The sequence below is a fragment of the Asterias rubens genome, chromosome 21 (genome assembly GCF_902459465.1).
Source record: "Asterias rubens chromosome 21, eAstRub1.3, whole genome shotgun sequence".
Taxonomy (NCBI): Eukaryota; Metazoa; Echinodermata; class Asteroidea; order Forcipulatida; family Asteriidae; genus Asterias; species Asterias rubens.
The window spans coordinates 8,707,268-8,735,219 of NC_047082.1; the positions used below are offsets into that span (position 1 = coordinate 8,707,268).

Consider the following 27,952-nt stretch of genomic DNA (forward strand, 5'->3'; position numbering starts at 1 on the left):
CATGCCACACCCATCTATCTACCAGCACCTTGGTGGTAGCCCGCCCCCTTGAGTCCTTCTGAAAATCCAACCTCAAATTTTAGTTTACCACGCGCCGTTAGGACCAATGAACCAACACAATGCAGTACGACCATGGTCCGCAACAGCAGTAGGAAAAGAAACCCAAATACAATCCTCCAACAACATGGCGTCGAATGGGAAAGGCGATTCAATGGAAACTTCTGCAAAGCTTTTTTACCCCAACCCTGACATTCAAAATGGGGCCCATGTTCGCTCCATGGAACAATACCGTGAGATGCACAAGCAATCCATCGAACAACCTGACGTATTTTGGGGCGAGATAGCCGAGCAATTTCACTTCGAGAAGCCGCCGACCGAGGGGAAGTTTTTGGAGTACAACTTCAACGTCAAAAACGGGCCGGTGTTTATCAAATGGATGCAGGGCGCCACCACTAATGTTTGCTATAATGTTTTGGACAGACATGTTAAAGATGGCAAGGGTAACAAGATTGCTTTTTATTGGTAGGTATACAGGTATAACCTGCTGACATTCTGCATCCGATATCCGCACCTCTTTGAGGATCTCCCTTCATTGATTTAGGTTGGGTCAAATCATGGAGGTAGGATTCTACCTCCATGGTCAAATTAATTACATACCCAGCAGAATGTAAAATTGGGCTGGGCTGGGGGGGGGGGGGGGGGGGAGGCGTTAAAATTCATTCAGCTGTCACATCATCATCATCATCATGATTCATGGGCAATCAATCAATCTTAAAGAATGTCCCTACTGACAGTGACACCTCTCATACTCTACTACCTAGCTAGGGATAGGACTATTATTATTATGAAATTTGTTGGAGACTTACTATCCTGACGATAGCTGGACCATCCATAAGGTTTATCGCGAATAGCAAAATATCAAGAGAGGGCGCTGTTGAACCCACACAAAGGTATAGGCGTTGCGTGCGCGAGTTGTAGAAACTGCATAGAAACCGCCCCATATTCCTTCCCACAATGCATTGCATTTCTGAATCGCGATAAACCTTATTTTTTATTGGAGGATGCGAACCTCAGTCAGCATATTTAGTTCTAGAATCTAGGTATAGGACAACTGTATGTTTGATGTGACCTACAACAAAAATGAAATCTAATTTTTGTATGAATTTTTCATTATTTACAAGTAACATCATTTCATTTTTTCGTAACATTCTGACGCCACAAACGAGTCAAAATTTGTTTTAAAAAAATGCACTACCCTCTGTGTTAGTTCATACATGTATTAAAATTGGCCGTGAGCCAAATCACTTTGATAACAATGCATGAAGCAATAACTATTGTGTGGCAAAGATGGTTATTTCCAGTATGTAAAAACACACTCATGGCCATGGGGTGCAGTCATTTTACAGTAGAAGTAACCTGTATCAGTTCTACTATGGAGGTAGAAATAGAAGGAGTTGGAACGAAGCAGGGATCAAAGGTTCAATGTCTAGTGCCGCAGTCGTAAAATCAGCGGGAGTAAACATCAGCCACTAATCCCATTAGCGCCTCTGGCCGGTCGCGCCCCGGCCGGGCCCAAACACTCACCTCCATGGTTCTACAAAGCACAACAAATTCAGATCTCAGTGGCCCAATTTCATTGAGCTGCTCAGGCAGAAAATATTGCTTAACAACTTTCTGCTAAGCAGAAATGAGCAGGACACCAGTCACAAATTCTACTTGTGGCACATGGTTTGGCTGGTGACCTTATTCTTGTAAGCTAAGGCAGACCTTTTTGCAGCAGCTGTTTGAAACTTGGCCCTAGTGTGATTATGAATTCAATAGACCTAAAGTGCTGCAGAAAACCCATTCAGAATTCATTCAACTATAACAATGGGGAACACAAGCAAAATTAAATTCCGAACAGGAACGGGGGGCCATGTATACACTAAGGAGGCTGTATGAAGTGTCGTGGTCGATCGGCTTGGTTACATTTCTGGGTTACAATTTGTATTTCATTTATTTATTTATTTTCTTATTTAGATACGACTCTTTTTTTATTTTATTTTTATTTATTTATTTATTTATCAATTTAATGCCAGTCCTACCATGGAGGAAATTCACTATGCATACATTATTACTTTTAATACATACGATGTTGATGAAATTTGTCCTTTCTTTTTCTTCCTATGGGGCAGGGGGGGGGGGGGGGTTCCATTCTATTGTACCATCTCTCAAACTTAATTTGAAAAAACTTTTTCTGAATCAACTATTTTATTTTTTTTAACTTTTTGGATTAGGCAAGGGAACGACCCAAATGACACAGCAAAGATCACCTATGGACAACTTCTTAAAGAAGTCTGTAAATTCTCCAATGTTCTCAAGGATATGGGTAAGTAATCACTCATTTTGAGTTTTCCCCCATAAATTTCGTTTTTTAAAAAAACACACGTGTGAGTTTTAAAAACTGAAATTACATTTCCTTATAATAATGTGACACTTTTAGGACACTTGGGGGCAGCAGACTGCAGCCTTTCCATTGTTCCCACTTTTCTAAGAACAATGGGCGCTGCACTAATAAGATCCCAATAGCAACCAAAAGGTACTGGACACCATTATTTCAAATGGTAATCACTCAAAATAATTGTTAAAGCATAAAAACTTACTTGGTAAAAAGCCATGGAGAGCTGTTGATAGCATAAAACATTGTGAGTAACGGCTCCCTCTGAAGTAACATAGTTTTTGAAAGATAGGTAATTTACTACTCAAATAATAAAAGACCTCAAGCCTGAATTTTATAAGGCAACAAACAAACCAACAAACAAATTTGTGTTATTTCTTTCATTATTCTCTTGCAACTTCGATGAGGAAAAGGAGTCCCAAGTTTTTAGAGATTTTTTATTATATATGCTGGGATACACCAAATGAGAAGACTTGTCTTTGATATTTTTACGAAACTTGTCCAGTGCATTAAAAGTCCTTCATGACTTTTTATCTATATGAAAAATGACATCGACATTCTCATTTCTTCTTTCCATATTCAGGTGCAAAGAAAGGAGATCGAGTCGCCATCTACATGCCGATGATCTTTGAACTTGTTGTGGCCATGCTGGCTTGTGCACGACTTGGAGTCATCCATTCAATAGTGGTTTGTGTTTGATTTATTTATTGTACTTAATAACATAGCTTTTTAAAACTATCTTAAAATTGGAAATATGGATATTTGATGGTAGTTCATGAGACCTGAAACTTCATAGAGCATGTAGAGGCAATTAAAATTTGCCTCCATGCCCCTTGTAGAGTTGGAGAAAAAGTTGTGCATTCATAATAGGCCTCACTCCGTCCCAGTGCCAAACTTTTAAAGCAAATGGCTTAGAGAACAAACTGTTTATTTTTTTCTTCTGTTGCATGGGATGATACCGTCCTTCAATATTGTTGTTACATGTGGTACTCAAAATGAAACAAGGGATGCCTCGCAATTGAACTTAATCATTGTAGCTCGCAAGCCTGTGATCAAGGGTGCTTGCTACTTGTATGTGAACCAGAAACACAGCGACTCTTTCAGGATAAGTGTTCTGGGTTCTTTTACATGTCTCTACCAATCCTGTAACACAGAACCTATGGCTAATAAGCAATTATGGTAATCTTGCTCAAGTCTCATGACCGGGACTCGAACCCACACGCTGTTGATCAGAAACAAATGGGGTGCGTTTTTGTGGTCACTGATTAGTGTTTAACCAATGGCCAAGTCAACCAAACAGTTATTGGTTACGACCGCCTAAACGCACCCCAGAGCTTGAGTCAGGTGCTCTTAACCGCTCGGTCAGGACACGCCAATAAATCCCCTTTTGTTTTTTTGTTTCATAGTTTGGTGGTTTTTCAGCGGACTCTCTCTCCGGTCGAATGATAGACGCTCAATCTACTCTTCTTATCACAGCAGGTGAGTAAAAACTTCAAAAGTTTTCTCATTTTTATAATTTTTTCATAAAAATGATATGATACCCATGCCTACATCCTTATACGGGTGGTGAAGGGGGTATTAACAGTGCCAACTCTCCTTGATTCCACAGGACCTGAAAACAAACCAATCTTTCAATATTCTAGCGAACAAATTTGAGAGTAAGTCTCCTCAATTATGGAAACTTTTTCTGTATTATGTTGAATGTAATTTTCTGCATACAATATATTCCTGAACTTTGTACAAAATCTCCCTTTATCAAAATGCAAATAATGGCAGCTCTAGGGTTTAGTCCATTATTGGAGTAAAAAATCTGAGAAAAGGATTTTATCCAGAACTGTTTCTGAGACTTGCATTTCTCTAAACCACGTTCCGTAAAACTTTAAAAGGAAATGAGGATGTTATCGTTATCATTAGCTGCAGTGCTTCTTTACATTTAGTTTTCACGGTCGTCAATCTTTTTACGAGTAATTACCAGCTCTGTGCTATGGGGTGATAATTTTTCTCTGTGGGCGTTCGTTGTTTACACATCGCTATGGCAACTAAGCCGAGCAGAATGAAACATTAATGTTAGCGGTATTACAATGGTACATGAGTGCCTGTACAATGGCCTTTTTAAATAATGCTGTTATCTGTCTTTCTTTGGCCTTGATCGACATGTGTAGCCAGGACAAAAGGTTTGCAGTAGTCCACACCCCCTGTAAATGATAAGGAATGACAATAACTTCGGTTAAAAAAAAGCAAACAATAACGGCTTTTTCATTCACTTTGTGATACAAAATTGCAAAATGAAATGCTTGTTCAATATATTTTGGCATTTTACATGTGTAATTTGTTTTCATTTTATTTATTTTTGTTTTATTTCACCACTGTTAGCATGTTTTGTGGGGGGCTTGTTTATCCGAGCTAAATATTTCGTTGTTTTTAAATAACCAGAAATAATAGTTAGGGTAAAAATAATAAACAAGATGGCAATTGTAAGGCTTTAAAAAAAAAGTCCAAGGTACCGGTCCTAAAGAAATTGAAGTATACTGAAAAATATTCTCATACCAGGCCCTGAAAAAACCCACGGCACCCTCTGCATTTGCTGTGGTGCTCTCTGCAAAGTTTCAACACAAACTTACATTTTCCTGCCTCTAGCTACCGGGAAATCTCGGTAGTCTAGTTGGTAAGACACTGCTCTGGAATTGCAAGGGTCATGGGTTCGAATCCCACCCGAGTAAATATGCCTGTGATATTTTTTTAACAGGACTCGGGGAAAGTACTGAGTATACAGTGCTAACACACACCAGTGTATAGGTAAAAACAAAAAATTTGATTACATTTTCCTCTGAGAAGTGCCCCTTGTTAGAGGAAAATTGCTGTGTCCCTCCAAGAGTGAAGTTCAGGCGAACCCCTTCCCCGTCGAAAAACCCCGTCGAAAAACCCCTGCTTCCTCCTGTTAACTACTTTAAAGACACTGTACACTATTGGTAATGCCCCTTATTTTTGACCGCGCGAGGGCGCTATAAATAGTATTTTGATCACTTCCGGGGGTACACGCGATTCGCCCTGCACAAATTAATAGGCGTTCTGTCACTTTTGTTGCGCCGTAGTTTCAATTTGCTTTAGAGGTGGATTATAACCGCTCCTTTAAAAGTTTTATTGTCTGTGATGGATTAGATGTCTGTGGTTATAATGTGTTCCAATCTTTAAAAACTGTTTTGCGTATGAATGAATATACCCCCGGAAGTGATTGAGAGCGCCCTCACGCGGTCAAAAATATGGCCCATTGTCAAAGACCAGTCTTCTCACTTGGTGTATCTCAACATAATTAATAACAAACCTTTGAAAGTTTGAGCTCAATTGGTCTTCGAGGTTGCGAGATAACTGTGAAAAAGACAAAAACCCTTGTCAGACGAAGTTGTGTGCCTTCAGATGCTTGATTTCGAGACCTCAAGTTCTGAATCTGAGGTCTCGAATTCAAATTCATGGAGAATTACTTATTTCTCGAAAACTACGTCACTTCATAGGGAGCCGTTTCTTACGATGTTTTATACTATCAACCTCACCCCATTACTCGTTACCAAGTGAGGTTTTATGATGAACATTGTTTTGAGTAATTACCAAAGGTGTCCACTGCTTTTAAACTACAAATAAATATACAGCGATGGTTATTTCACAGACGGGGTCTATCGAGGAACCAAGCTTGTTGATCTGAAACAGATAGCAGACGACGCAATCGACCTCTGCAAAAAACAGTAAGTAGTTTATGAGATAATTATTCAGCTGATTAGAATATTCATTATTCAGTATTTCACATGTTGGATGATTTAGTTGGCTGGTGCACAAACCTAAAATGGATTTCTAATTAATTATTCAGACAACCGGTTAAATATTCATGAGAAGTTTGTGGTCAAGGCGCCTGGGAATAAATAATTTGAACCTTTTGAATAAACATGAAGTAGTATGAATGTTAAAGGAACATGTTGCCTTGGATGGGACGAGATGGTCTATACAAAGCGTTTGTAACCATGGTAACCATTTGTTATAAAATGCATATGATTGGAAAGATGTTTTAAAAGTAAAATAGAATGATCCACACAAATTTGCCTCGAAATTACGTGGTTTTCCTTTTACATTGCGAACTAACATGGTCGGCCATTTATGGGAGTCAAAAATTTGACTCCCATAAATTGCCCGACAATGTTAGTCGACGAGGTTAAAGGAAAACCGTGCTATTTCGAGGCATGTTTGTGTGGATCATTGTATTCTAGTTTTACAACATCTTTTCAACCATATGCATTTAATAACAAACGGTTACAAACGCTTTCAAAGACCAACTCGACCGATCCAAGGCAACGTGTTCCTTTAATAAGTGTATGAGGAATGAAGTATCAGGCGTGATACTTCTTTGAGGCGACGAAGGCGATTGCCTCCATGCCCCCTGGTCATTGTCTTGGTGTCCTTGAAATACGGCAGTAAGGTGCCGCCGTGGTGCCCTTGCCCTTTTATCAACAAAGCATAAAGGCTTGAAGTATCAGGATTTTATCTTGCAGAAAAAATTTCCTATTTGGATATAAAGGAATGACAGAAAATGTCAAAATTTCAGAAAAGGAATACAGCGCCCCAGTTACTGGGTCTACTTAAGACCTTTGAACGTTAAGGTTATGTAGCAAATTTTGTTTGTACAACAAGTCAATAATGCAAGCTTGTTTTATGTATCTATTGATATGGACTCTTTTTATTATAAATAAAACAACTAAATTGTTGTGTTTGTTCTTGTTTTTATTTTTATTCTTATTTATTTACTTGTTTTTTGGGGAGGGGCCTTGACATGTAAGCAGTTTTTTTTTGGTTCGTGGAAATTAAAAACCACTGAGGCTGAACTAAAAGCATGTTTTTATGTCCAAAAATGATTAAGTCTAAATTCTCTTTCAGGTTGAAGTGTGATTAAGCTTTAACAACCCAAAGCCAATTTTCCAATATATTGCAGGCAATGCAGCGTTAAATGAGACATGCCTTTCCTGTAATGTTGATGACAAAGTGTAATTATACCTGTGTAGTCTGGCTGGAAGAAATGTCTGAACAGGGCAATATTTTGACAAGTTTGTTAATTTATTGGCGAGTCATGGCTGAACGGTCAAGGGCATCGTAGCTCAGGTGTTTTGGGTCAGCTGATTGTGGGTTCATGCCGCATAACAGTTAAAGGAACATTACAGAATTGGTTTTGCAAACAAAATAGTTGCTGGCAGTGTAAGCAACCATAGTTGTAATCCACCATATACATAAACTGACAAACCTGTAGAAGTTTGAAAGCCATCGACGATCTGGGTCAAAAGAAAATAGTGAAAAAAAAAACGATTTAAATGCATTTTGCTTGACATTGATGCAAAACAGAAATGAATAAAACGCTCACTGAAGGTGAGCGATAAACCCCAAACGCGAATCAAATTTGACATTTCAGACAGAAATGTTTCAAATGATGTTTTAAACTCCCATCATCTTTAGACCGTGTAAGTTTTGTGTACACCTGTGATCTTCTTGTTTTTTTGTTTCTTACCAATTCTGTAAAGTTCCTTTAAGACGAAGTACACTGGTAGTAAAAAAAGGCAAAATATATATCAAAGCCTTATGCCAAACAAACAAAAAAAAACAGTTGTTTGCCCCTTCCTCATCCTGAGGTGCAAATGGTGATGAAATTATTACCCGCCTTTGAAACAGGCTTGAAGAAATAATGCAACAATTGATCATCTTCGTTTATTTAGTTTATTTACATTATTGTTTATCTTTGGGCATTTCCAACAACTTTATAAGACAAAATTTGTATACAATTAAAAGGTCTGCTGATAACACAAAATTGAACTCAATATGTTGTAAAGTTAAAACCATCCTCCAGACAATCAAAATTATATCCAAATATTACCAGACAAAGATTGTGCACATTAATCTTTAATAAGGTGCAGTGAGCCAATTGCAGAGGTTTTAAAGGTCAACTTTTAAAAATCCACTTAATTTTAATATTTTTGCAATTAATAAGCATATAAAGCCACTGGACACCTTATGTAGACCAGTCTTCTCACTTAGTGTATCACACTTAATATGCATAAAATAAAAAACCTGTGAAAATTTGAACTCAACTGGTTGTCAAAGTTTTTAGAGAATTGTGGAGGAAAAAAACAACGTTGTTGTGCAAGTTGTGTGCTTTCAGATATATGCCTGATAAAAGGCTTCAAGTATTTTGAGAAATTACCTCCTTCTCTTATAAAAATATGATGCTTCAGATGAGGGAGTAGTTTTCTACAATGTTTTGTACTATAAACAGCTCTCCATTGCTCATTAACAAGTAACTTTTTATGTTAACATGTATTTTCAATTTATTACCAATATAAAGTTCAGAGCCTTTTGTATGTATACAATATAAAGTAATAAATTAAAAGTAAAGTTTTTTTGGGCATCCTATTAAAGCTGTACATTAATAAATGCTGCCTTTGTGCCCCGACGTTTGACAGGTTTACAATCCATTTCTTGCGATGTTTGATTCGCTGTAGCAGGGGCAATGGTAGCCTTACAACACGGGAAGTAAGGGTTCAACAACCGCTTTGTGGCAGAACGAAACGAGTGGTTGAAAAAACAATATATGAACACATTGAAGAAGCTGTTGCATATCGCGAAACCCTTTGTGATGAAAATGAGCCAGTTCTTCAATTGTTTCTGGTTTATCGCAGCAATGATCCGTGCAACTCGTAACGGCGTCCAGCAGACGGCAAACAGAACAGTTATAACGAGGAACGACCGCAGTGCCTTGTTGTCGAGGAAATTAGGATCGTTTTTACAGTCTTTGTTTTTGTTCAACATCACGGCGTGATTTCGACTGAGCTTGATCAGCCGCCAGTAAATAAGAATCAGAACGATCAACGGTAAGATTACAAAGAACACTAAAATGGAGACTTCAAACAGTGGACCGTTGGAGCCCACGACACAGAGAAGTACAGCTTTAAAAATGAACTTGTCCGAGTCTTGCTGGATTAGCGAAAGGATTATCTGAAGTGCAAAGGATAAGATCGACAAGAGAACGACGAGGTTGATCACGCGATTCTTAGCGCAAAGACTTGGGAATTGAAATGGCATCGTCACGGCGATGTATCGCTCAGCGTTCATCAATACAATCAGAATGATCGACATACAACAACAGGTTGCATCCAGAGTAGCGTTGATCGAACAGTACAACTCACCGAAAGGCCAGAAGTTGAACGCCGATGCGATGACATTCGGTAGGGAAATAACACCGGTTAGGAGATCATAAGCTGCGAGAGATATCATGAGCACTTTCGTGCTGTCCGCAAGTTTGGGCATACTGCGCGTAACAGTGATTGATAACGCATTTCCTGAAATGATCATGAAGACGACAGCGGCAACGAAACAAGTCCGCAGAGCAATCAAATACGGCGACAGATATTCTTCCGCTGTAGTGTTATTCATCCTGAACTCTTGATTTCTTGAAAGAAGTAAATCCTTCTGTTCTTAAAATGTACTAAGTTCTTCTATAAAATGATCAATTCAAACGTCAACAAGAAAAGTTTTCCCCTTCGTAAGCACTTGATTACTTGCTAAGATAGCTTCCTCAAACGTTAGCTCCTAAGAAAAGTACAAGTAAAGTCTAGTTCCCTAACTTCTTCTTTCTTTCGTAGGCACTTGACATTCAGCAAAGACTGTTTATATTACTCCATTTGTGTTTTTGTTTTGTCTGCAACAAGCATGGGCTTTTCTGGTTATGCCCCCATTTCCAATTCTCCGCTTACTGTTCTTTCTTATCTTTATTTTAATTCTCTGTTGGAATGGAAATAAAATGAGATGAAAGAAGTCTTCGTTCACAACACTGATTGTTACTGTCGACGGACGTCCAAAACTACAATGGAGATCCTATTTCAAGTGTATGAAAAGTTTTCTCTCCACATCACAGCTGCCGTGTTAGTTTGCCTTCAAGCCTCACTTTCAAACAGGCTGAAAAGTGTCTTTCAGATGAAAGCAATACTCGTAGAAACTTCTCCAATCCGGCAAAATAAGATGAAGTGTCCTTTTGAATCAGGAGCCAATATATTTGTCAACAGTGGTAGCCAATGGTTCGATTACTTTCCTATTGACAAAATACAACAGTCGTTACTGAAGTTTGACGATCATTCGCCATTAACATCTTGCAAACATCCCTCAAAATATTACCATGCACGAAACACACCCATTTTATATTTGATAATGTATTGTCGCTCAACCGATGACACAGCTCTATAGAGATAGTCCAACAGGTGAATTGCGATTAGAAGTTTTGACATACATCAGTAGCTTTTATGGTTTAAACCATAAAGAAGGCAATTAAGCCAATTAAATGTTTCGATCAGTTCTTGTCAGCTTCATTTATTGCTCTTGCCTCTTTTTCCTCGCTGATCAAAATGTCAGCTTCACGCTTGATTCTGATTGGTCGGTGTCCCCCTCATAGTCGTTGGTAAACGCTGCATTGTTTCCCCTCTTTATTCAGCTCATCCACGCTGCCCCTATTAAGTATTGATGTTTCTAACAGGTTTTCTCTTAAGAAATTAATCGGATGCGGGTAAATTGCTTGTTGAGTTGCCTTGAACGGGTACATGTTTGGAAAAAGGCCCTTGTGCATTGAGTAATTTACTCATAACAACCAAATGGATCACCAGCCAGAACTATGCGTAATGTACCTTTTATTGGGGGGGGGGGGAGGCTGCTCATTTCGACCTATAAAGATAATGTCACTGCACTTTTTTGTTCATTGTTGGTTAAAAAAAAGTACATGGTGCATGAACAAATGAATGTTACCATGGTGATGCAAAATTAGCAATGGATAAAAAAAAATTCAGTTTCATTTATGCTTGTGACAGTTAAAAGGACACTTTGCCTTGGATCAAGTTTTTCTATGAAAAGAGTTGGAAAATGTTTTTTTGTAAAGATAATGCCTTTATGTTATGGTTAGAAAGATGTTTTAAAAGTAGAATTAATAATCCACACAAACATGCCTGGAAATTGCACGGTTTTCCTAAGTTGTGAACCAACACGGTATGCCAATCTTTTGAGTCAAATCATTTTTTTTACTCCACAAACTGGCAGACCGTGTTAGTATTTGAAGTAAAAGCAGATAATTTTGTTTTTTTTGTGAAACGCTAGGACCTATTTATTCTACTTTTATAGTTTTAAAACATCATTTCTAACCATTATGCGTTTGAAATGGTTTCAAACACTTTTCACAGACAAACTCGACCTATCCAATGCAACGTGTCTCTTTAATATAGACCTTTAGCATTGACCTGTAAGCTTATAACTATGGAAACGTTCAGTGATGCTGATAATCTACATACATGTAACAAAATTATGAGCTGTCTCCTAAAACCAATGGTTAATTAAGCCTATTAGTAAACAAATTTATTGCCTTGGTGACAATAACAAAAAAGTGCGTTGAGCCATTAGCAATATTCTCAATAATTCCTGGGGGAAAAATTACATAGTTAGTAAGATGTGAATGGGAGTCAATTTGTTTATTGTTTCACTTACCATGGTTACACACTGAACAGCGCAGCGCGAAGAAAAACAAAAATAAGAAAATTTGTTCAGTTTTCGATGTGGGAAGAAAACCCTTTTGGAGAAAAAAAAAGCAATAAGGGACTGAAAACCATTGAAAGGCTCCCTCAAATCAGTAAAAGGGTCCAAGTTAGGGGCCACAGAGGTGGAAGTTAGGCCAAAGAAAAACCCTAGAGCTAACTTGATCCCCCATGTGGTATCCTTTATATCTAGTCTCTCCTCACTAATTAAAAACAATTTTTTTCCCACATGTTTTGTTGTGTTTTTTTTTATCCTCAATGTTAACTCCTTTTGTTTTCACACATTTTACCCAAACTCGTGTTTCACTTTTCCATTCACAAACAATTCTTTATATTTATCCAACGTTTCAATACTCAACCTTTTTTTTGAAATCTCTAACCTCTAGAATATAAACACATGATCTAATTTCCTGTCAGATCTTTTTTTTTTAAATCCATAATGTACAATATTTTTTTTTTCGTTCTTATTTTTAAAAAGTTGCTTTTTTAAACTGTGAAATTGATAAATTTAATCTATTTGTTTTGTTATGTAGGAACTTTATTGTGGACACTGTAGTGGTTGTACGTCACCTGTCACCAGACAGCCCTAGTAGAGACGCTCCTGCCGATCATGGGGCAGCTAAGAGGCCCTGTTTTAGCCTGAAGGTAAGTCAGTTTCATCCACAGTCAAACAAAGACGAAACTTAAGGGCGTTGGATTTGAACCTGTGTCCTTTTGATTCAAGTATGGATGGAAACTCTGCCATTAATTTATATAGTTTTTCAACTTTTTTTTTTTTATATTTTGTCTGTTCTAATGTTTTTCTTTTGAGGGCGATTGCTGTTTAAGATATACTCTAGACTTGTGGACAAGTCGTTTAATGTCTGTCGCGGTGATAGCGTTCCGACTCCCTACCTAGATTCCCACGGTATTCTACTACTGCTGTCATGACTACGAGGTCAGCAACTACGTGTAGCAGTTCACACGAGAGCAGAGATCTCGCCATAGTACCGCCATAGTACCGCCACAACTCGACTATCTCACCGTGTGGGACCATTAACGACTTGTCCACAAGTCTATATATATTTCTCTGTTTTTGGTAGTTCTTGGTCAGATTGCTTGTTCTCAGTCTTCTGTTTATTATTGTGTTGTGAAGCTTGACCGAATAAATATTTATAAGTAAAAGCCTCTTTTCGTTCCCAGACTAACTTTGTAGAGGGTCGTGATCGTTGGTGGCATGATGTCATGACTGGCGTTACCGATGAATGTGATCCGGTGTGGCTGGAAGTGGAAGAACCCCTCTTCATGCTGTACACAAGGTACAACAACTTCTTCTTCTTCTTCTTCTTCTTTCTTCTTCCTTTCTAGTAAAGTCTTCATGATTGAAGATAGTCGCACTGCCTGACACACTGAGACGTACTGGTGTCTTTTAATTGGGTTGACAGGACCTACAGCTGTAAAACAAAAAAACTTCTTCTTCTTTCTTCTTCCTTTCTAGTACAATCTTCATGATTGAAGATAGTCGCACTGCCTGACACACTGAGACGAACCCCTTCTCTTTGAGATAAGTGTGTACTGGTTTCTTTTCCTTGTGTTGACAGGACCTACAGCTGTAAGTCCAATCCGAAGGGTGAAGCAATGGTTAAAGGAACACGTTGCCTTGGATCGGTCGAGCTGGTCTTTGAAAAGCGTTTGTAACCGTTTTTTATAAAATGCATATGGGCAGAAAGATGTTGTAAAAGTAGAATACAATGATCCACACAAACATGCCTCGAAATTGCGTGGTTTTTGTTTTACCTCGTCGACTAACACGGTCGGCCATTTATGGGAGTCAAATTTTTGACTCCCATAAATGGCCGGCCGTGTTAGTTCGCACAGTAAAATGAAAACCACGCAATTTCGAGGCAAACTTGTGTGGATCATTGTGTTCTACTTTTAAAACATCTTTCCAACCGTATGCATTTTATAAAAAACGGTTACAAACGCTTTCTATAGACCAACTCGTCCGATCCAAGGCAACGTGTTCCTTTAAGTGTCTTGCTTAATTAAGGATACAAGTGTCACGACCGAGACGTGAACCAACACTTAGATCAGATACAGCAAAGACACTAAGTATTTTGTTTTCATTTTGTTATAATGCAGTGGTTCAACTGGGAAGCCGAAGGGTGTTGTACACACGCAAGCAGGGTACCTACTCTACGCTGCGACAACCTTCAAGTACTCCTTTGACTACCACGAGGGAGACATTTATTGGTGTACGGCAGACATTGGGTGGATTACCGGCCACACCTACGTGGTGTACGGGCCGATGGCCAACGGAGCCACCAGCGTTATGGTTGGTTTCTTAACACTTGAGAATTTCAAGAAGTTCTTTAACTACACAATTTCTTTACCATTGCATTTAAAAATATTCAATATTTCTATATTTGCGTGTCATTTTTCGTTTGTAGTTTTGTAGTGATTTTAAACTGATTTCTATACTTTTCTTTTTAATCATGATAATTACTTTGTGTTTAAAGTTTTTTTTTTTTAATGTTACTCTGTAGAACCATGGATTATGTTTTTTTTATGGATTGGGCACTTTATAAATTTTTGCTTTGTTATTGTAATTAAGAAGAAGAATCTGTTTTGTTATAAAGTTCCTCACATTTTCTGTTTGTTCGTGTCCACAGTATGAAGGGGTACCCACTTACCCAGATGCAGGGCGCTGTTGGGAGATTACCGATAAGTATAATGTAAATCTCTTTTACACGGCGCCCACCCTCATCCGATCTCTCATGAAGTTTGGGGAGGAACCAGTAAAAAAGTGAGTAACAACATCGGTGGGATATTCTTTTTCTTGTTTTTTCTTTTTTTCGCTCCAGGAGTCACAATTTGGATAGATGTCATTTATTTTACAAAATATTTTGTCAATTTATTATCTTTAATTTTAAAGCCAGTCAGAGCAAATTAGTTTTACATTAATTTGGAGGTTATTCGTTCTAATCCTGATCTGGTAAATCTGTCTTTGTTCAACTGGAAATTATTTACAACCTACCCAGTCAATTTTCCCTCAACCTACCCAGTCAATTTTACTTGAAACAAAATGAAATTAAAATAAGATTTGTACCGTACACTTCTCCTTTGTTCTGTAGGTACAGTCGCAAGTCGCTGAGAGTTCTTGGGACTGTAGGCGAGCCCATAAACCCAGAGGCGTGGTTGTTTTATTACAACGTCATCGGAGATGGTAGATGTGCAATCAGCGACACCTTCTGGCAAACAGAAACGGTAAGATGATGGAACGATAAATCCAGTCACTAAAGCAGGGATGTGATTCCTCCGCTTTTAACCAGAAATCCTTTTTTGTTTTACCTCCACCCCCAAGAATAAATAAATAAATAAACAATTTACAACATACAAAAAATTTTGTTGAAGTTTTGTGTTGTACATTTTTTGTTGTCTAAATATTATTCCTTTACCATGGTTACAGGGAGGTCATACTGTGACTGCGCTACCAGGCTGTACACCCATGAAACCTGGATCAGCAGTAAGTTGTTCAGATTTTGTTGTTGACTGTTGTACGTTCAAATGTTAATGTCAACAAGTTATGTATCATTTTGGAGAGGAAACACTCTTTCCAGCCATGATACTCTTGTCAAATTTGGTGTATGTTCAGTATTTTTTACTATTATCCAAGAAGCAACTTTTCTTTTTTCAGTTGTTCAAGTATCTTATTTTCTTGTTTCGTCCATTTAACTCTAGATTATCATAATGGCAGCTATTAAAGTAAGAAAGTCTGATATCATAAAAAAGAAAATTGTGTCCGGTATAACATTATAATACAAAGTGTTTTTGGTGGTGATTGCATTATTTATTAGATAAATATTTTCAGAAGTGTGAGTGAACATTGCGTGTATGTGCAGGGGCTTAGGCACATACAAGCTTTGATGGATTAAAAGTAGTACTTTATTTTAAAAACTGGCCTTTAAACATATATCGTAGTAGAACTCAGTAGCTGAACACAAGAGATCAAACAAATTGAGCATTTTTAGAAGTCTTGATTGGTAACCAAAAACTCAATTGTTTTGTTTGTGTTGTAGTCCTTTCCATTCTTTGGGATTGACCCTGCTGTGGTTGACGAGAATGGTGAAGAACTCAGTGGAGCGTGCGAAGGATATCTGGTAAGTTAGAAAGCAGGCAGGCCATGCTTCGTTTTTGAAGGATGCTTGATAGTCAAAGACTGTACCACGTTTGGAACAATTCAAATCTAAACTTAAAACCCATCTTTTTAAATGCGCTATACAAGAACTGCTTTTTATTATTATTACTTATAATTTGTCACTAGGTCTTCAAGAGGCCATGGCCCGGAGTAATGAGGACTGTGTACGGAGACCATGCTCGCTATGAAGGAACTTACTTCAAACAATTCCCTGGATACTACAAGACTGGAGACGGTAAGAAACTCAACTTGACCCAATTTCATGGCTCTGCTTACCGTAAGCAAAGAAGCTTACGGAAGCAGGGAATGCTGCGCTAACGTCGAGCATGTTTCACGGTAAACAGGAAGTTTGTGCTCGTGTGTGTGCAGACTCCCCATTATAGGCATCCTTTGCTTACGCAGTAATATGGCGCGTGCACAGTAAGCCTAGAATGCAGAATTGGCGGTAAGCAGAGCCATGATATCAACGGTTGTTTTCCCTTGTTTCTCTTGATGTCTTTCTAATATACATTAACAAACAGTAGCCAAGAACACAAGTAACCAAGAACACTGTTTTTATCCCAGCATAAAACTTAAACCCTGTTCAAGTTCTTGTCATGTTTAGGCTGCCAATATATCTGTTCATAAAACTCAAACCATGTTTTCTTGTCATGTTTAGGCTGCCAATATATCTGTTCATAAAACTCAAACCATGTTTTCTTGTCATGTTTAGGCTGCCAATATATCTGTTCATAAAACTCAAACCATGTTTTCTTGTCATGTTTAGGCTGCCAATATATCTGTTCATAAAACTCAAACCATGTTTTCTTGTCATGTTTAGGCTGCCAATATATCTGTTCATAAAACTCTAACCCCATTTTCTTGTCATGTTAAGGCAATCAACATACTTAGTACATAAAACTCAAACCCCATTTTCTTGTCATGTTAAGGCAACCAACATACTTAGTACATAAAACTCAAACCCTGTTTTCTTGTCATGTTAAGGCAATCAACATACTTAGTACATAAAACTCAAACCCTGTTTTCTTGTCATGTTAAGGCAACCAACATACTTAGTACATAAAACTCAAACCCTGTTTTCTTGTCATGTTAAGGCAATCAACATACTTAGTACATAAAACTCAAACCCTGTTTTCTTGTCATGTTAAGGCAATCAACATACTTAGTACATAAAACTCAAACCCTGTTTTCTTGTCATGTTAAGGCAACCAACATACTTGTACATAAAACTCAAACCCCATTTTCTTGTCATGTTAAGGCAATCAACATACTTAGTACATAAAACTCAAACCCTGTTTTCTTGTCATGTTAAGGCAATCAACATACTTAGTACATAAAACTCAAACCCTGTTTTCTTGTCATGTTAAGGCAATCAACATACTTGTACATAAAACTCAAACCCCATTTTCTTGTCATGTTAAGGCAATCAACATACTTTGTACATAAAACTCAAACCCTGTTTTCTTGTCATGTTAAGGCAATCAACATGCTTAGTACATAAAACTCTAACCCCATTTTCTTGTCATGTTAAGGCAATCAACATACTTAGTACATAAAACTCTAACCCTGTTTTCTTGTCATGTTAAGGCAACCAACATACTAGTACATAAAACTCAAACCCTGTTTTCTTGTCATGTTAAGGCAACCAACATACTTAGTACATAAAACTCCAACCCCATTTTCTTGTCATGTTAAGGCAACCAACATACTTGTACATAAAACTCAAACCCTGTTTTCTTGTCATGTTAAGGCAACCAACATACTTAGTACATAAAACTCAAACCCTGTTTTCTTGTCATGTTAAGGCAATCAACATACTTAGTACATAAAACTCAAACCCTGTTTTCTTGTCATGTTAAGGCAATCAACATACTTAGTACATAAAACTCAAACCCTGTTTTCTTGTCATGTTAAGGCAATCAACATACTTAGTACATAAAACTCAAACCCTGTTTTCTTGTCATGTTAAGGCAACCAACATACTTAGTACATAAAACTCAAACCCTGTTTTCTTGTCATGTTAAGGCAATCAACATACTTAGTACATAAAACTCAAACCCTGTTTTCTTGTCATGTTAAGGCAACCAACATACTTAGTACATAAAACTCAAACCCTGTTTTCTTGTCATGTTAAGGCAATCAACATACTTAGTACATAAAACTCAAACCCTGTTTTCTTGTCATGTTAAGGCAACCAACATACTTAGTACATAAAACTCAAACCCTGTTTTCTTGTCATGTTAAGGCAACCAACATACTTAGTACATAAAACTCAAACCCTGTTTTCTTGTCATGTTAAGGCAATCAACATACTTAGTACATAAAACTCAAACCCTGTTTTCTTGTCATGTTAAGGCAATCAACATACTTAGTACATAAAACTCTAACCCTGTTTTCTTGTCATGTTAAGGCAACCAACATACTTAGTACATAAAACTCAAACCCTGTTTTCTTGTCATGTTAAGGCAACCAACATACTTAGTACATAAAACTCAAACCCTGTTTTCTTGTCATGTTAAGGCAATCAACATACTTAGTACATAAAACTCAAACCCTGTTTTCTTGTCATGTTAAGGCAATCAACATACTTAGTACATAAAACTCTAACCCCATTTTCTTGTCATGTTAAGGCAACCAACATACTTAGTACATAAAACTCAAACCCTGTTTTCTTGTCATGTTAAGGCAACCAACATACTTAGTACATAAAACTCAAACCCTGTTTTCTTGTCATGTTAAGGCAATCAACATACTTAGTACATAAAACTCAAACCCTGTTTTCTTGTCATGTTAAGGCAACCAACATACTTAGTACATAAAACTCTAACCCTGTTTTCTTGTCATGTTAAGGCAACCAACATACTTAGTACATAAAACTCAAACCCTGTTTTCTTGTCATGTTAAGGCAATCAACATACTTAGTACATAAAACTCTAACCCTGTTTTCTTGTCATGTTAAGGCAACCAACATACTTAGTACATAAAACTCAAACCCTGTTTTCTTGTCATGTTAAGGCAACCAACATACTTAGTACATAAAACTCAAACCCTGTTTTCTTGTCATGTTAAGGCAATCAACATACTTAGTACATAAAACTCAAACCCTGTTTTCTTGTCATGTTAAGGCAATCAACATACTTAGTACATAAAACTCAAACCCTGTTTTCTTGTCATGTTAAGGCAATCAACATACTTGGTACATAAAACTCTAACCCCATTTTCTTGTCATGTTAAGGCAATCAACATACTTAGTACATAAAACTCAAACCCTGTTTTCTTGTCATGTTAAGGCAACCAACATACTTAGTACATAAAACTCCAACCCCATTTTCTTGTCATGTTAAGGCAACCAACATACTTAGTACATAAAACTCTAACCCCATTTTCTTGTCATGTTAAGGCAATCAACATACTTAGTACATAAAACTCAAACCCCATTTTCTTGTCATGTTAAGGCAATCAACATACTTAGTACATAAAACTCAAACCCTGTTTTCTTGTCATGTTAAGGCAATCAACATACTTGGTACATAAAACTCTAACCCCATTTTCTTGTCATGTTAAGGCAATCAACATACTTAGTACATAAAACTCAAACCCTGTTTTCTTGTCATGTTAAGGCAATCAACATACTTAGTACATAAAACTCAAACCCTGTTTTCTTGTCATGTTAAGGCAACCAACATACTTAGTACATAAAACTCCAACCCCATTTTCTTGTCATGTTAAGGCAACCAACATACTTAGTACATAAAACTCTAACCCCATTTTCTTGTCATGTTAAGGCAATCAACATACTTAGTACATAAAACTCAAACCCCATTTTCTTGTCATGTTAAGGCAATCAACATACTTAGTACATAAAACTCAAACCCCATTTTCTTGTCATGTTAAGGCAACCAACATACTTGTACATAAAACTCAAACCCTGTTTTCTTGTCATGTTAAGGCAACCAACATACTTAGTACATAAAACTCAAACCCTGTTTTCTTGTCATGTTAAGGCAATCAACATACTTAGTACATAAAACTCAAACCCTGTTTTCTTGTCATGTTAAGGCAATCAACATACTTAGTACATAAAACTCAAACCCTGTTTTCTTGTCATGTTAAGGCAATCAACATACTTAGTACATAAAACTCAAACCCTGTTTTCTTGTCATGTTAAGGCAACCAACATACTTAGTACATAAAACTCAAACCCTGTTTTCTTGTCATGTTAAGGCAATCAACATACTTAGTACATAAAACTCAAACCCTGTTTTCTTGTCATGTTAAGGCAACCAACATACTTGTACATAAAACTCAAACCCTGTTTTCTTGTCATGTTAAGGCAATCAACATACTTAGTACATAAAACTCAAACCCTGTTTTCTTGTCATGTTAAGGCAACCAACATACTTAGTACATAAAACTCAAACCCTGTTTTCTTGTCATGTTAAGGCAACCAACATACTTAGTACATAAAACTCAAACCCTGTTTTCTTGTCATGTTAAGGCAATCAACATACTTAGTACATAAAACTCAAACCCTGTTTTCTTGTCATGTTAAGGCAATCAACATACTTAGTACATAAAACTCTAACCCTGTTTTCTTGTCATGTTAAGGCAACCAACATACTTAGTACATAAAACTCAAACCCTGTTTTCTTGTCATGTTAAGGCAACCAACATACTTAGTACATAAAACTCAAACCCTGTTTTCTTGTCATGTTAAGGCAATCAACATACTTAGTACATAAAACTCAAACCCTGTTTTTTTGTCATGTTAAGGCAATCAACATACTTAGTACATAAAACTCTAACCCCATTTTCTTGTCATGTTAAGGCAACCAACATACTTAGTACATAAAACTCAAACCCTGTTTTCTTGTCATGTTAAGGCAACCAACATACTTAGTACATAAAACTCAAACCCTGTTTTCTTGTCATGTTAAGGCAATCAACATACTTAGTACATAAAATCAAACCCTGTTTTCTTGTCATGTTAAGGCAACCAACATACTTAGTACATAAAACTCTAACCCTGTTTTCTTGTCATGTTAAGGCAACCAACATACTTAGTACATAAAACTCAAACCCTGTTTTCTTGTCATGTTAAGGCAATCAACATACTTAGTACATAAAACTCTAACCCTGTTTTCTTGTCATGTTAAGGCAACCAACATACTTAGTACATAAAACTCAAACCCTGTTTTCTTGTCATGTTAAGGCAACCAACATACTTAGTACATAAAACTCAAACCCTGTTTTCTTGTCATGTTAAGGCAATCAACATACTTAGTACATAAAACTCAAACCCTGTTTTCTTGTCATGTTAAGGCAATCAACATACTTAGTACATAAAACTCAAACCCTGTTTTCTTGTCATGTTAAGGCAATCAACATACTTGGTACATAAAACTCTAACCCCATTTTCTTGTCATGTTAAGGCAATCAACATACTTAGTACATAAAACTCAAACCCTGTTTTCTTGTCATGTTAAGGCAACCAACATACTTAGTACATAAAACTCCAACCCCATTTTCTTGTCATGTTAAGGCAACCAACATACTTAGTACATAAAACTCTAACCCCATTTTCTTGTCATGTTAAGGCAATCAACATACTTAGTACATAAAACTCAAACCCATTTTCTTGTCATGTTAAGGCAATCAACATACTTAGTACATAAAACTCAAACCCTGTTTTCTTGTCATGTTAAGGCAATCAACATACTTGGTACATAAAACTCTAACCCCATTTTCTTGTCATGTTAAGGCAATCAACATACTTAGTACATAAAACTCAAACCCTGTTTTCTTGTCATGTTAAGGCAATCAACATACTTAGTACATAAAACTCAAACCCTGTTTTCTTGTCATGTTAAGGCAACCAACATACTTAGTACATAAAACTCCAACCCCATTTTCTTGTCATGTTAAGGCAACCAACATACTTAGTACATAAAACTCTAACCCCATTTTCTTGTCATGTTAAGGCAATCAACATACTTAGTACATAAAACTCAAACCCCATTTTCTTGTCATGTTAAGGCAATCAACATACTTAGTACATAAAACTCAAACCCTGTTTTCTTGTCATGTTAAGGCAATCAACATACTTAGTACATAAAACTCTAACCCTGTTTTCTTGTCATGTTAAGGCAACCAACATACTTAGTACATAAAACTCAAACCCTGTTTTCTTGTCATGTTAAGGCAATCAACATACTTAGTACATAAAACTCTAACCCTGTTTTCTTGTCATGTTAAGGCAACCAACATACTTAGTACATAAAACTCAAACCCTGTTTTCTTGTCATGTTAAGGCAATCAACATACTTAGTACATAAAACTCAAACCCTGTTTTCTTGTCATGTTAAGGCAATCAACATACTTGGTACATAAAACTCTAACCCCATTTTCTTGTCATGTTAAGGCAATCAACATACTTAGTACATAAAACTCAAACCCTGTTTTCTTGTCATGTTAAGGCAACCAACATACTTAGTACATAAAACTCCAACCCCATTTTCTTGTCATGTTAAGGCAACCAACATACTTAGTACATAAAACTCTAACCCCATTTTCTTGTCATGTTAAGGCAATCAACATACTTAGTACATAAAACTCAAACCCTGTTTTCTTGTCATGTTAAGGCAATCAACATACTTAGTACATAAAACTCTAACCCCATTTTCTTGTCATGTTAAGGCAATCAACATACTTAGTACATAAAACTCAAACCCTGTTTTCTTGTCATGTTAAGGCAACCAACATACTTAGTACATAAAACTCAAACCCCATTTTCTTGTCATGTTAAGGCAATCAACATACTTAGTACATAAAACTCCAACCCCATTTTCTTGTCATGTTAAGGCAATCAACATACTTAGTACATAAAACTCTAACCCCATTTTCTTGTCATGTTAAGGCAACCAACATACTTTGTACATAAAACTCAAACCCCATTTTCTTGTCATGTTAAGGCAATCAACATACTTAGTACATAAAACTCAAACCCCATTTTCTTGTCATGTTAAGGCAATCAACATACTTAGTACATAAAACTCTAACCCCATTTTCTTGTCATGTTAAGGCAACCAACATACTTTGTACATAAAACTCAAACCCTGTTTTCTTGTCATGTTAAGGCAATCAACATACTTAGTACATAAAACTCTAACCCTGTTTTCTTGTCATGTTAAGGCAACCAACATACTTAGTACATAAAACTCAAACCCTGTTTTCTTGTCATGTTAAGGCAATCAACATACTTAGTACATAAAACTCAAACCCTGTTTTCTTGTCATGTTAAGGCAACCAACATACTTAGTACATAAAACTCTAACCCCATTTTCTTGTCATGTTAAGGCAACCAACATACTTTGTACATAAAACTCAAACCCTGTTTTCTTGTCATGTTAAGGCAATCAACATACTTAGTACATAAAACTCTAACCCTGTTTTCTTGTCATGTTAAGGCAACCAACATACTTAGTACATAAAACTCTAACCCCATTTTCTTGTCATGTTAAGGCAACCAACATACTTAGTACATAAAACTCAAACCCTGTTTTCTTGTCATGTTTAGGCTGCCGTCGTGACGAAGACGGTTATTACTGGATCACTGGGCGTATTGACGACATGTTCAATGTCTCTGGCCATCTCTTGAGTACAGCTCAGATTGAAGCATCTCTAATGGAGCACCCAAAGTGTGCGGAGGCTGCGGTGGTGGCCTACCCTCACAAGACTAAAGGAGAATGTTGCTACTGCTTCATCAGCCTGATTGAGGTCAGTTTAAAGAGATGTGGTTTCTCCGTTAGTAAGCGGAATTTCTTTTTTTCTTTTTTGCCCCGAAAAGAAGAAAATTACAGGTTGTTTTTATCCGTCCCCCAAAAAAAATAAAAATAAAAAATAAAAATAAAAAAAATTCAGAAACACCATGTGTATTTAATTTGCTGTGTAGAAACAATATCCCTCGATGTGTATTTAAAAAATATTGATTAGTACATGTAACTTTTTCTTTTTTAATTAGGGAGCCGAGTTCACAGAGGAACTTGTTCACCAACTCAAAGATATGGGTAAGCTTCTTAAAGATGAAATATTATTTGCTTTTAACTAGCTCTCATTTATGGACTGTCCTCTCTTTTGCAGAGGGCACTTCATCAGATTTAATATAGTTGTGGTAATCAATGTAACAGACATGTAGTAATTATTTGTCAAACTGTCTCTGTTTTTTTTTTTTTTTTACAAAGCTGGAATATAAATACCTGTTTACGTTGTGTTACTCTGTGACTAAGTGGTTTTGTTTTGGTGGGTTTTTTTTTTCTTCGATAGTGCGTACAAAGATTGGCCCATTCGCTGCGCCGGACGTTCTTCAGAATGCTCCGGGCTTGCCAAAGACGCGCTCGGGGAAAATCATGCGCCGCGTTCTACGCAAGATAGCGCGTAACGACCACGACCTGGGAGACGTCAGCACCATGGCCGATTCAACGGTCGTTGAGGTTCTATTTGCCAATCGACCCGACGTGGAGAAGTGGTCGGGATTGCACAACCAGATTGTCCTGTAGAGTCATTCTGTAGAGTCATTCTGTAGAGTCTTTATGTAGAGTCATTCTGTAGAGTCATTCTGTAGAGTCATCCAGAGAGCCCAAAAGGAGTACTGTAATACATGTATATTGCCATATTTTGGTGAGATGAACAATTTCATCTGTTGAGCAGGGGGAGGAAAATGGGCTAGACGAGTAAAAATTGCTGTTATACTCAAAAAATTACAAGGAGATCGCCAACACATATAGCTCAGTTGGTGTCTCAGTTGGTGTCTCAGGGAAACCTGTCCATCGGTGATTCTGTCCCTCATATTATGGTTAAATGGAAAAGTTGTACACTGTTCCCCGTACATGCCCTAATGGGGTGGACAGAATCTCCTGCTGCCACACCAGCACGTTAATATGGAGGTTGTTGGTTCGAACCCCACTTTAGTAAATTTGTCCTTGTTCAACCCCAAATTATTTAAAATTTACCCAGTCAGTTTCCCCTGTTGTTTATTACTTGATACTAAAATACTGGTCAACTCTGTTTTGTTCTTTATTGGGCTGGATCAAGGGAAGTTGTGTTGAAGAAATATGAAAGTATTATATAAAAGATGAGTAAGAATAAATTTTAGGATTAGTCAATGTTATTTTTTTTTTTAGTTGGAATCATTTTTTATTTTTTGGGGAAACTGTATTCAGAGGACTCCTGCCTGCTTAAAAAAATGTAAAATGTTACCATGGAAATACAATTTGTATTGCTATGTACTAACTAAATCATAAAATTTCCTGTTTTTGCCATTTGCCAATTCTTTATTCATCTGTCAAATCTCTGCCCTGAAGAGGGAAGACTTCTGAATTGTTTCTTAAACTTAATGAACTGGGCTTTCAAAAATATGTGCACCATAATGATGTATTGACTCATGGTGCTTTTATTACTTAACAGTATTTGGTTGCCTTGGAAATTATGTACTTTTCTTCATTCTGTCATCGTAATAAAAACATGCCATAGAAACAGATATTATTTTACATGCAATATAAACTGCCAATATTCAATTTCAAAAACTTTTATCCATTATTTTTTCCCCAGAAAGATGCTCAATAGGCCTTACAGTCTTATTATAATGCCACCATATTTTAAATCTTGCTCCCTGTGTGTAAAAGCGAGTAATACCGAGTCTCAAATTCACTGGAAAAGCCCTATGAAAAATACCCAATAAATTGTTTTAAATTATAGTTTTTTTGCCAATTATAGTTTTTGCTAATTAACAAATTATCTTCAAAGTGCATTCCTAACTACATTCTAACATACATAGATTGAAGGTTTTTGTTACAATTGGTGTCACGATGGAGCTGAGGAATTTTCTGTATAAATTTTGGAGCATTTGATTTTCATAAAAGAAAACCAGCTGATGTTAATTTTTAACTTTTGATTAGGAGTCGCTCTTTGTCTAACTGCTAAGCATAATTTAGTACGGTATTGGTACAAACATGTTTATTATTACATATTAGGTGATTGGTAACATATTTCTGCTAAGCAGATTTTTTGCATCAATCAGCTTAAATTGCATTGGGCAAATCCAAGGACATGCAATAAACCACGCCCCTCCCTCACTAAACAAATTAATTGGAATGTGAACATATTTGTGTATTTTTATGTATTTTATAGAAACCAGTGAATACATAAGCTTATGAGGGAAGAAAAAAGGCAATTATGAAATAGACTTGTTCCTTTCAATGTGTGTAAATAATGTTCTTAGATTATCGTTCTTAGTACCATATACATTGCTATAAAACTGTGCAAGGTAATTAGTTTGATTGATATAGTTGTAGAGAAATCAGAACTGCAGAGGTAGATTGTAATAGCAGTTTATTGAGGATACCTAGTGAGGCTGTTTAACCAACAATGCGCACAATCAATCGCAAATTTCGCATGAATATGTAAAGCAGTTTGCATAATTAAAAGAGTGCTGTATCAAAGTCTCAGTTCTTGCGACAAAAATAGTATTGAAAACATGTAAATTGAGGCTTTTTAACCAACAATGCAAGTTCCACGTGAACTTTATAAATTAATGGGTTGCATAATTAAAAAGACCGCAAAATTTCATCTCTTTTCAAAAATAGTATTGATAATAAACCACTGTGTAAATTAAGCTTTTTAAAGAGGCTTTTTGTTGTACACGGAGTTGTGAACTCTCACCCAGTTACTAATAACTGGGTAAGAGTTGATGTACCATGTACAGCCAGAGACCTGTTTTGATCTTGACGACAAAGCCCCTTTAAGTGTAGCAAAATATGGCTCCCATCTTTGAGAAACTCGATTTCCAAGTTTTAAAAAGTTTGGTGCCACCGTGCACTTGTGTAAACATTCTCCTCAAGTTTGTTGATAGTTCAGAACGAGAGGTCACGGAGGTCATGACCTCTGTTGACCTGGTCTGTCCTTTGTTGACCTTGTCTTTGCCCCCTTTTAATCAGACAAAGTACCTGGGCCATATTTAATAAAGCCTGTAAGAACAAAAACTTGCTAAACACAGAATAGTTTAGCAACACAGAAACAGCGATGGTCTATTTTTATCAAGGTGTGTACATTTTTGGAGCTGTTAAGAATTACCAGTTTGCATTCAGTGTTAGCGTTTACAATTAAGGCCGGGTCGTCGCACAGGCCCTGATAACGAGAACAAAAATGAGAAAGATAAAAATGCACGCCCTCGATTGGTTGAAAAGCTCCTTGCCTAAGTGCATTCAACCACTCTATGATTCAACCAATCGAGGGCGTGCATTTTTATCCTTCTCGTTTTCGTTCTCGTTACCGGGGCCTGTGTGACCGGGCCTTTAATCAAGTTATGTTTAGAAACAACAATATTAAGTTGTTTGTGCATCTGAACATGTCAAACATTTTTGTAGTTTTAAATATTCTGTACTAAGTTTGTTTGCAAAGTGCAATCTTTAAACTTAAATTTTAGGACTGGTCAGAAATTTCCAACTTACATTGTTTTCAAATGCAAAAACAAAAACTTATAACTTCCACTGTATTCTACTATTTTGTAATTTTTCTATTGATTATTTAATCAAGATTACTGCATCAGTTTCATAGGTAATTATTTGATGTATTTCTGTACACAGCATTTATATATCGGACTGACCAATAAATTTTCAACTCTTGTAATTTACTATAAAAACCGCGTGTATGTAAGATGATATAATTGTGTTCCAGATCATCACAATTCTA

General features: G+C 36.7%; 1 protein-coding gene across 1 annotated transcript; it reads left to right on the forward strand.

Moving 5' to 3' along the window:
* The first annotated feature begins 141 nt into the window (after positions 1-141).
* Positions 142-27,913, forward strand: LOC117304403 (acetyl-coenzyme A synthetase, cytoplasmic-like). Its single transcript, XM_033788834.1, has 16 exons — positions 142-522; positions 2,277-2,368; positions 3,021-3,124; positions 3,844-3,916; positions 6,099-6,174; positions 12,564-12,675; positions 13,213-13,328; positions 14,152-14,344; positions 14,682-14,815; positions 15,144-15,276; positions 15,479-15,535; positions 16,089-16,169; positions 16,334-16,442; positions 23,784-23,983; positions 24,228-24,273; positions 24,530-27,913. The coding sequence occupies exons 1-16, from the start codon at positions 185-187 to the stop codon at positions 24,760-24,762; spliced, it is 2,097 nt and encodes a 698-aa protein (XP_033644725.1). The 5' UTR covers positions 142-184; the 3' UTR covers positions 24,763-27,913.
* The last annotated feature ends 39 nt before the right edge of the window (positions 27,914-27,952 follow it).

Bases quoted from the DNA above. Each gene is read 5' to 3' on its own strand.
- LOC117304403 (XM_033788834.1), top strand. From the start codon at position 185: ATGGCGTCGAATGGGAAAGGCGATTCAATGGAAACTTCTGCAAAGCTT. The intron at 14,816-15,143 runs GTGAGTAACAAC...TTTGTTCTGTAG, and splicing joins GGGGAGGAACCAGTAAAAAA to GTACAGTCGCAAGTCGCTGA. The intron at 23,984-24,227 runs GTCAGTTTAAAG...TTTTTTAATTAG, and splicing joins GCTTCATCAGCCTGATTGAG to GGAGCCGAGTTCACAGAGGA.